The 10791-nt window shown below is 32.9% G+C and overlaps 1 protein-coding gene across 1 annotated transcript; it reads left to right on the top strand.

Moving 5' to 3' along the window:
• The first annotated feature begins 4751 nt into the window (after positions 1 to 4751).
• LOC132282545 (cytochrome P450 736A117-like) lies at positions 4752 to 7487 on the top strand. The gene is made up of 2 exons (XM_059784265.1): positions 4752 to 5741; positions 6655 to 7487. The coding sequence occupies exons 1-2, from the start codon at positions 4806 to 4808 to the stop codon at positions 7264 to 7266; spliced, it is 1548 nt and encodes a 515-aa protein (XP_059640248.1). The 5' UTR covers positions 4752 to 4805; the 3' UTR covers positions 7267 to 7487.
• Positions 7488 to 10791: the final 3304 nt, after the last annotated feature.

The following is a 10791-nucleotide window of genomic DNA, read 5'->3' as shown; positions in this document are numbered from 1 at the left end:
CACTAAAAACAAGCTTTTTATAACTGAATTTTCAGATCCTCAGATCGAAAACTAAACCAAGTAAATTTTTTTGTACAATTTTCTTTTTTCAATTTTCTGAAAACAGAAAACTGTTCTCAGATTTACAAATCAAGTAAATCCAAAATCTCTAGGGTATGCTAATAGAGGTGTTAAATAGGGATTGACCAATCATTAGAAACTTTCTTCTTATTTTTTTTTTTTTTTTTTGTAATATGATCATGTGGATCCACTGTGAACATATTTGATAATTCATTCATTATTAAAATAATAAAAAAATATTAAAACTCATACTCTTACAAATTTTGATAATTCATTCACTATTAAAATAATAAAAAAATTATTAAAACCCATACTCTTAAAAAATTAAATTTTCCAAAAGGAACATTTTAAGATAAAGGAGTAGCTATTAAAGAGTGAGTCAGGTATATCAATTACTTTTCAACAAGAAAGATCTTAAACAGTTTCGTGAAGTCCCATTTCATCAAACTAATAATGCATACTAAGCTTCTACATCATTTTCAAGACAATGAAAGTGTGAAAACTTGCATAACAAACCAAACAAATATGTTAGATGGAGACTCGTGTAGACCACCAACTGCTCCAAAAAAACAAAAAAAATATTATTCCAAAGAAAGTCATTTTCCTGGTAAAAAAGCTCTGGCAATATCGTTAATTTAAAAGCTAAAGTAATCTTCGATATCGTGTCTTGATGTGTATAGATGATGTTCCCGTTACGTTTTCTCACCTTTAAAAACAATTTGGATTTATCAATAGGCGTGTAGTTTAAGTAGTATACGGTTCCAATTTTTAAAAAAGAGATTACGAGTTTGAACCTCGGTAAAAACAGTGTGCGTAAGCCTTAACTAAAAAAAAAAAATTTGGGTTTGACAATTTCTAAGCCAGACAACAAAGTTTTGGCAGCTTATACAATAAAATTTTAAATTAATAGTTTATAAAAACAAATTCTATAAGACTTCTACTTTTTAATAGAAGGTTAGGAGTTCAAATTTTCATAAAAATAATGTATGTGAGTTCCAACTAAAAAATAATAATAATAATAATAAAATAAAAAATTTGGTTTGACAATTTCTAGAGCAGACACCAAAGTTTTGGCAGCTTATACAATAAAATTTTAAATTAATAGTCTATAAAAACAAACTCTAATAGATACAAAGTTTTGGGTTTGACAATTTGCAGACCAGACACCACAGTTTTGGCAGCTTATACAATAAAATTTTTAATTAATAAGTCTATAAAAACAAAGATTTGTTAGTAAGATTATTAATTAGCGAGCAGATTTGGACTGGCATCACCTTCTCGCCTATGCCTTTATTTTGCAATACTTAATAAAGGTCTCCAACGGACCAATTATTGTTACATCGTCCTCGACACAGTAAATGTAGGTTTTGTGAAACGATGCTAAATATTTGTTTTTTTCTTTTCATTTTTTTTTTTTTTTTTTTTTTTTTTTTTTTTTGGTGTGATTATTTTTTATTATATTTTTTAATTTATTCTTGAGTTCGTTACGTTGATATCTATAAAATGTATTTTTCATTACAAATCCAAGAAAAATAACATAAATATAAATGAATGGATATGCAGTATTATGTAAAGTTTTTTTAAAAAAATTGGTTAGAAATATATAGAGAGAAAAAATGTTTTTTTTTTTTTATAAAAATATGATAAGGTAATGTGTATGTGACATTTCTATATTATGAGATTAGTAGCATATATACCTTTTTGGACATTTTTGAAAGATTAAAAAAGTAAAACATGTATTATATTACTAATTTATCACAGACGAGATATTTTACACAATGTGAAAAGATTCAGTTATTTTTTGCATAAATTTTCAAATAGAGAAGAAAAATAATACGTTGAGTATATTTTAAAAGTATTTCTGTACTTGTTCCAATAACAAAAGTAATGTGACAAAATTGAAGAATCAATAAACAAAATTAATAGAATTATTAATAGAAATTTGATCGAAGGCGACCTCTTTCGTCGGCCCTACATCGCTCGGTGCATGTAATCCTTTATATTTATATTTTTCACCCCTTTTTGAAGTGACACAAAAAAGAAATAATAATAATAATATATAATAAATTAAATAAATTAAATTAAAATAATGCTACGCATACATATACTGTATAAATTAAGCAACCTTTGTTGTAAATAAAATAGAGATGTGTCCAAATTTGACAACGAGCTAAACACACATTAATAATTTATTACAGTAAAATGTAATAATCAATTCTTGACAAAATTTAAAATTTTGATATATTATCATAAGATCTTGGAATTCTCAAATTGAGCCAACATGAAGCTCAACAACTGAATATAAATATGGATTCAATTACAATATTAGTCAGGACAAGTCTAACATATAAAAAGGGAAAAAATTAAAAAGAAATCCTATATTTTGGAAAAATTTAAAAAGAAATCCTATTTTAAAAAATATAGGACCAAGTCTTATCATTTAACAAACATTTGAATTTTATTCATTAATTGAACTTAATAATCTTCTATTTTTGAAAGTTGAACTAGGCTTCTTTGTAATTTTGGTTTTGTTCCACTAATATACTGAAACTAGGCCTATTTGTGAAAGGGTCGGTGAGATTGATCATAAAAAACACAACATAAAAGAGCATAAGGTGCAAAAGGTTGTGAATTCAGATTATTTTTAGAAATTCCAAATGTATAACTGTTTGAAAGTATTCTTATATTAAAAAGTATTAAATTAGTAGCTTGAATTTAGTAATTAAAATTTAAAACTAAACTTCCTATAATCTCAAATCTAAAGTACTAATTTAGTACTTCCAAACGTTAAAAAATAATAATAATAATATTAATATATATGTAAAAGGTATTTTTTGGGAAGTTAATATATGTAAAAGGTTAATATATTATATTATTTATTTTGTATTAATATATGTAAATGAAAAATTAGACCGGGTCAGCATAAGAACCATTTTCCACTTAGTCATTCACTTGACCTTTCAATAATTTATTCAGTCTTACATTAGACGTCAAATGATTCGTCATTAGTAAAAGGCTACTATATGATTATTTTTGTATTATTATATGTAAAATGGAAATTTGGCTCCAAGTTCAACACAAGAACTATTTTTTACTCCTTATATTATTCTTCGATGGTGGGCCGGTGGCACTGTCTAAACAAAGTGATGTCCATTATTGTGAAAAAAATATTAAACAAAGTCCTCTCTATTTTTTATTTTTTTAACAAATATTACTCACACAATTATTGCATTTGCAAGGCAACTTGAAACTCAATTCTTTAATTTGAAAAGTGAGAAAATACCATTAAATTAAAGGTTTCGTTTATTTGAACGTAAAATATTTTTTGATATATATATATTTTTGTTTTTGCTCTTTGGTTGTCGTAAAATATTTATGAAGAAAAAAAATATTAAATTTTAGAAAAGATAACTTATTCATCAATTATCAGCAAATTATTTTACACTGCTCGATGGAATTGACCTCAATCTCAACTTAAATTTTTGTCAAACACCTAAAAATAAAAAAATTTACAGCGTAACAGACCGAGCCTAAAATTTTCAATTGGTTTAATTATAGTGTAGTAGTCAACAAATTAATCTAATCTACAAATATATATATTTTTCTTTCCATGAAATGAAACAAGAAAGCAGCCCCCTAATGTATTATGCTTATGCTGACCAAAAGGAGTTGGAAGTAAAACAATGAAAAGAGAGTGAGAGTTTATGCCGATCTCTACACGGCATAAACTCTTACAATGAAAAGATGAGGAGGAAAAAGAAGAAAATTAGGATAGAGTCATAGAGATGGAGGATTAGTCTAACCTTCTAGAAGGTGTTTTGGTTATTCATTTTACAGTGGAAGGATTGAAACGTAAAGGGAGGGAGAGTTAATAATTATTCGTTCTGCCGTTTTTTTTTTTTTTTTTGAATTATTGTTTTGTCTTTAAAATTTTCAAATTAAAACAATAATTTAGTACGAACATATAGTCACTCATTGGTATAACCTCCTCATTCTTAAAGAGGAAGGGAAAAGATTCGAGCCGAAGTTTGTGGGGGTGTTTCACTTATGCATAAACAAAAAAGAAAAAATTTAAAACCATATTTTTTAAAACACGAATATCATCATCTCTCTCTTCTTTTCCTTCTTCAGTTAATCAAAACACTACTATTTTAAATTTCCTCCTCTCATAATTAATGCTAGCTTGTGCTCTAATCTTCAAAGGACGCGAGGTGAGGCAGTTTGACCCTCACATAAAAAGTTGTGTGAGAGTTTGTGGCTAACTTCACAAAAAGTAGTAATAATTATTATTATTATTGAAGTATTAGTGCACCGTGAAGTGACTCCTTGTTTTTGCATTATATTCGTATGTCCAACAAGTAAATATCTATAATCACCAACAGTAAGCCTTTCCGAGTAGATCATAAATGAATATAATAAGAATAGGTGTGTGAATATACACACACAATTACATTGTGTATGCATTACATCAGCGTCCATCACAATTGTCGTCTTCCGCGGACAGCTTTTAAGGCTAGACACTTGTGGGCACTTATCCTCTCCTGTTCCCGCCGGTTCCGATCTGTGGCCCAGACACATGTTCAAGATAATGCGTTTTGACATCCACACAACAAGGGAAGAGGTCCTCACTATTAGTTTAATCACATCCACACACAATAAAGAAGTCCACATTGTTAGTATAAAAACAAGTGTGCTCGCACAGAGACACACACGACACACAAGATTTGTCTGGTCTACTGCATCTGATGGAGCAGCAGCCAGTGACTTCATTCTTTTTCCACCCTTTTCTCTTCTCTTCTCTTCCCATACTATTCATAGCATTTCTCATCAAGAAATGGCTCCTCAATACTTCTACTATCAACAAACGCCTACCACCTTCACCACCAAAGCTCCCAATTATAGGGAATTTCCACCAACTGGGCTCGCTCCCTCACCATCCACTCCAATCTTTAGCTCAACGATATGGCCCTCTCATGCTGCTTCATTTGGGCAGCACGCCCACACTTGTGGCTTCGTCCGCAGAGGCTGCTCGAGAGATAATGAAAACACATGATATTATCTTTTCAAACAGGCCGAAAAATATTATAGCTAAACGGCTTCTCTACGATTACAAGGATGTATCCATGTCACCTTATGGCGAATTCTGGAGGCAGATGAAAAGCATTTTTGTGCTCCAACTTCTGAGTAACAGAAAAGTTCAGTCTTTTCACTTTGTCAGAGAAGAAGAAACATCCCTCCTGATGAAGAAGATTGAAGAGTCATCCTCTTCATCCTCGGCGTTGAATTTAAGCGAAATGTTCTCGTTGCTAACGAATGATGTGGTGTGCAGGACTGCTTTTGGGAGGAAGTACAGTGGAGGGGAAAGTGGGAAGAAGTTTTTGCGGCTCTTGACGGATTTCTTGGTGGTGTTGGGCATTTTTGACATTGGGAACTTCATTCCATGGCTTGCATGGATCAATCATGTCAATGGTTTATATGCTAAAGTGGACAGAGTTGGAAAAGAGATGGATGAATTCCTGGAGCAAGTAGTTGAAGAGCGTACGAATGTCCTGAAAACAAAGAGTAATGGCGACGAGAGAGTTGAAGGCGAAGAAGGCAGGGAGGATTTCCTTGACATTTTGCTTAGGATCCACAAAGAAAATAGTGCTGTTGATAGAGATTGCGTCAAAGCTCTCATCTTGGTGAGGATCTCTCTCTCTCTCTCTCTCTGTGTTTGTGGCAAATTAGAATTTTATTAAAGAACCAGCAAGATACAACACAATACACAGTCCTAAGGAGTCAATACAATAAAGACAACTCATCAGCTAAACAAGAAATGTAAATAAAACAATACAAATGAAACATTTGCATCAGAAAACAGCAAAGAAATAAAAAATAAAAAAAAGAAATCAGCAAATATATCTCGGAACTAGTTGTAGTATATAATCATCTAAATTACCCGCTCTGTTCCAAAAACGAATGTCTGTTTCGAGGAGTCACAGTTTTTCAAAAAGACATTCTTTTTGGGACAGAGTAAGTCACAATTCTAAAATAGACATTTTTTTTTTTTTTTGGGACAGAGTACTAGGCTTGGCCCAACTTAATCTCAACAAAAGCTTCTAATATTTTCTAATCCAATAACATTCATAGCAGGAAGGAGAAAGACCAATCGAAAACCAGCTTTCCAAACTTGGAGCAATCTTACTAGATATTTCTCAACTACTAGCTTTACAAGATAGATATATTCAACTAGCCTCACAAATCTGATCCAATCCAGCGAGATCAATTGTTAATGTAAATAGCATTAAACAAGTCTCAACTTTCCAATGAAAATAGAATGGAGCTTTATCTATAGTGTATAGTGGACTTTGCACAAATTAGTAATCCCTTCTAAAAATTTCTTGGGCTGTATTAAGAAGAGACCAATCCAGCACAACCCTTTACAAATCTGATTGATATGTAGCTGCTAATCATCTAATAATGGAGATAACTTATATTTTGTCATACAACTCTGCGAGAGCGCGCGTGCGGGCACGATGGCTAGTTGCAAGGATATTCACATATATTGAATAGAGTTCAATAACCATCTGAAGTTTTATCTTCTGATTCTTGTAGGACGCCTTCTCTGCTGGAACTGACACGACCTCCACGGTCCTAGAATGGGCAATGACAGAGCTATTAAGACACCCCAGAGTGATGAATAAAGTAAAAAATGAAGTGAGAGAGATTCTTAAAGGCAAACCACATATAACAGCTGATGATCTGGAGGAAATGCACTACCTTAAAGCAGTGATCAAAGAAACTGTTCGTTTGCATCCTCCTATCCCATTACTCGTTCCACATGAGGCGAGCGAAGATGTCAGAGTAATGGGCTATGACATTGCAGCCGGAACAATGGTTCTGATCAATGCTTGGGCAATTGGAAGAGACCCCATGACATGGGTTGAACCCGAAGAGTTTCAGCCTGAAAGGTTCTTGAATTCTTCTATAGATTTCAGGGGGCATGACTTTGAATTGATTCCATTTGGAGCTGGCAGGAGGGGTTGCCCAGGGACCTCTTTCGCAATTGCCACCAATGAGTTTGTGTTGGCAAATCTCGTGCACAAGTTCAACTGGGCATTGCCTGGTGGAGCCATGGGAGAACATCTGGACATGACTGAATGCCCTGGTGTTACAATCCGCAGAAAAATGCCACTCCTTGCTGTTGCAACTCCATGTTCTTGCTAGTGTAATCTGTGACATTGGCATGTTTGTTGCTTGTTTCCTGTTTCTGAGAGTGGAACATATATGTTTTTTTTCCTAATTGATACTCACACACAGACACATGCTTCCACTGATGCTTGAACCCTGACTTTCCTTTGTGAAGTAAGAGCTTGATACCGCCTGTCGGTGAGTGGAATGTATTTAGAAAGTCTGTGTAAATATAGACTAATTATTATTAGCTTAAAGTATTATTGGATTGTGAATTGGGTAATCCGAACTAAAATCCTAAAGGTTCTCTTGTGACTATTACATTTGATTGTGCTACACTCATCTTGTCTGAAATAGATGGAGGAATGTTGGAAAGTAATTCTAACTGAGCACAGAGCTTGACGAAAATTGCACTCGGATACAGGAAGTTGTCAAGTTGATCCACTCAGTAAATAAAAATTTTCAATTAATGAACATAGAGAATAGACTTGGCGTAACTATAAGGTTGCTTCATTGTGATTGGGAGATCACGGATTTGAAACCGGAAATTACTTGTCCCTGAAAACAGAGAGTGGGCCTTGGCACAATACCACGACCCGCCCGATCATCCCCTCTGAGGCTTGCCTCCCAGCCTCTTCAACCGCAATGCCATGGTGCCACTAACAGTTATCTAGTTCGAAATGGGAGAGCCTTTGGGCTGAGAGTGGGCCTTGGCACAATACCACGACCCGCCCGATCATCCCCTCTGAGGCTTGCCTCCCAGCCTCTTCAACCGCAATGCCATGGTGCCACTAACAGTTATCTAGTTCGAAATGGGAGAGCCTTTGGGCTGAGAGTGGGCCTTGGCACAATACCATGACCCGCCCGATCATCCCCTTTGAGGCTTGCCTCCCAGCCTCTTCAACCGCAATGCCATGGTGCCACTAACAGTTATCTAGTTCGAAATGGGAGAGCCTTTGGGCTGGGTTGCCTTTGTTAGGGCTGTTTGCCTTCAGTTGGGGCTTGTATTACTTTTGTGAGTATATGGGCCAATATTTAGTGGGGTTGTAGACTGAAAAAAGTTTAGCGGGCCTCTCCACTATCCCAACTTGGATGTACATATTACTTTATACACATATATACAATATTAACTTCAAATATATATATATATATATATATATATATATATATAAAATAAAGGAAAAAGTGCAATAAACCCCCCTGAACTATTAGTAAACATGCAAAAAAACCCTAAACTACCAATTATGCAAATAACCCCCTGAACTATTCAATTTTGTTGCAGGTTGCCCTTTCCGGCTAACTTTCGGCCAAAATTGGCCTTTATTGAAGCATGTGACAAAGAAACTGAAATTTATGGACAATAATGCCCTTTGAAAATTGAAAAGACAACATAGCCCTTTTGTGATCGTGCCTCTATATACACACATCTGGATCTCCAACTTCATGGCCTTTCCATAAAACACTCATCTCTCTCTCTAAAGTTTATCTTTTGTCCATTAAAGAGTAATAGACGGATAAAGAAAAAACGGTTAAATAAATTATAAATCTACTATACTCACTCACAATCATCTATATATATATATATATATATATATATATATATATATATTTTTTTTTTTCTTTTTCTTATTGCGATTTCATTCTGTATGTTGATATGTAAATTTTTGTGGATTATGACTTTGCTTCCATTGGCAACCACCAATATACAGAGGGAGATAGGCTATATATATATATATACCTACCCACATATACAAAGAGAGGCGATAGACACAAAGATACTATATATATATATATATATATATATATATATATATATATATAATATTATATTCTGAATTTTTTATAGAGAGATGGTGTGTGTGTATTGGAGAGATGGTGTGTGTGTATTCTGAATTTTACATTGAGAGACGGTAGGGTTGTATATATATATATATATATGAGTGGCAAAATGGGTCACACCCCATCAATTCACCCATATCCGCCTGCTTTTTAACGGTTTTGGATGAACCATATTTAAGATGGGTCAAAAATTGGTTGGATAATTTTTAACCACTTAATTTGAGGGTCAAGATGGGTTGAATATGGTTACTCATATTCAACCCATATTTCACCCATCACATAATAGACACACAACACACATATATTCTATATTGCACTCAACTCATTTCTCTCTCTATAATTCTCTCACTCGCGATTAGGGCTGCAAGTTGGGTTGGCTAACCATAACCCGAAATCGGGTTGGGTTTGGCCAGCCTGAATTCTACTCAAAATGGGTTATATCCATAACCCAACCCGAATATTTTGGGCCGGTCGAGCGGTTTTCACAGGTCTAATTTATTTATTTATTTATGTTTTTTTTAACAAATATACAAATTACATTTTCCTTTTCCATGTTTATAAATATCAAAATTTTTAAGAAAATTTTTATTTTTTAAACATCAATATTTTTGGCGGGTCGGTCGGGTTTCAAAGGTCATTTTTTTTATTTATTTTTTTTTATATTTTTTTTTTATACAAATTACATTTTCCTTTTCCATGTTTGTAAACATCAACATTTTAAGAAAAAATTATTTTTTAAACATCAATTTTTTGGGCAGGTCGGTCGGGTTTTATGGGTCATTTTTTTTTATTTAATTTTTTTTACAAATTACATTTTCTTTTTCCATGTTTGTGAACATCAAAATTTTTAAGAAAATTTTATTTTTTAAACATCAGTATTTTGGGCGGGTCGGTCGGGTTTCACAGTCAATTTTTTTTTTTCAAATATGCAAATTACATTTTCTTTTTCCATGTTTGTAAACATCAAAATTTTTAAGAAAAATTTATTTTTAAAACATCAATATTTCTTCTCTTTCCTTCACTTCTTTCTCTCTAAAATGAGTCGATAAATATTTTTGAGTTTGAAAGTGTTTTATTTTTTATTTTTTATTTGTTATTAAATAAAATTTTAATAAAAAAATAATTAAAGGGTCCACAGGTCATAACGGGTTAACCCTATACATTTTTGACCTGTCCATTTTCAACCTGTTCTGAACGGGTTGAATATGGGTCTTGACCCATGTTTGACCCGCTCAAGTTCAACCCAATCCAAACCCGGCCAACCCACACATTTGCCACCCATAATATATATATATATATATATATATATATATATATATATAGTGGTTTAGGGATTTTTGGGAAATTAGGAGGTCTTTGGGTGTGTGTGATTGAGTGTTTTGGATCCAAGTGTTACAAAAAAAAAAAAAAAAGAGCTTCATTTTGTGTTCAAATCAAGGTTATTGCATCTTCTGACAAATAATCATGATTTTTCAATTCAAACCAAGGAGATTCATATACAAATTGAGCAAAAAATGAAGTCCAGTGAGCCAAATTGAAACTAAAAATCAGAGAGTTCTAAAATCTTGATCTGAACAGTAAACTTTAATACCAAAAACAGTAAGCTTTATGGATTAAACCAACAAAGAACACTGACCAACTGAAAAAGGTTGAGTATAACGATTCAACAGGCGAACCAAACCGCATCGATCAAACTGACGACTTGAAAGATTCAAACCATCC

Source organism: Cornus florida, unplaced genomic scaffold (genome assembly GCF_030987335.1).
Source record: "Cornus florida cultivar Cherokee Brave unplaced genomic scaffold, ASM3098733v1 CherokeeBrave_3.0.0_Hap2_Chr11, whole genome shotgun sequence".
Lineage (NCBI taxonomy): Eukaryota > Viridiplantae > Streptophyta > Magnoliopsida > Cornales > Cornaceae > Cornus > Cornus florida.
This window is presented reverse-complemented; position numbering and strand designations above follow the sequence as displayed.

Coding starts and splice junctions, on each gene's coding strand:
- LOC132282545 (XM_059784265.1), top strand. CDS start 4,806: ATGGAGCAGCAGCCAGTGACTTCATTCTTTTTCCACCCTTTTCTCTTC. Junction 5,742..6,654: donor GCGTCAAAGCTCTCATCTTG/GTGAGGATCTCT, acceptor TGATTCTTGTAG/GACGCCTTCTCTGCTGGAAC.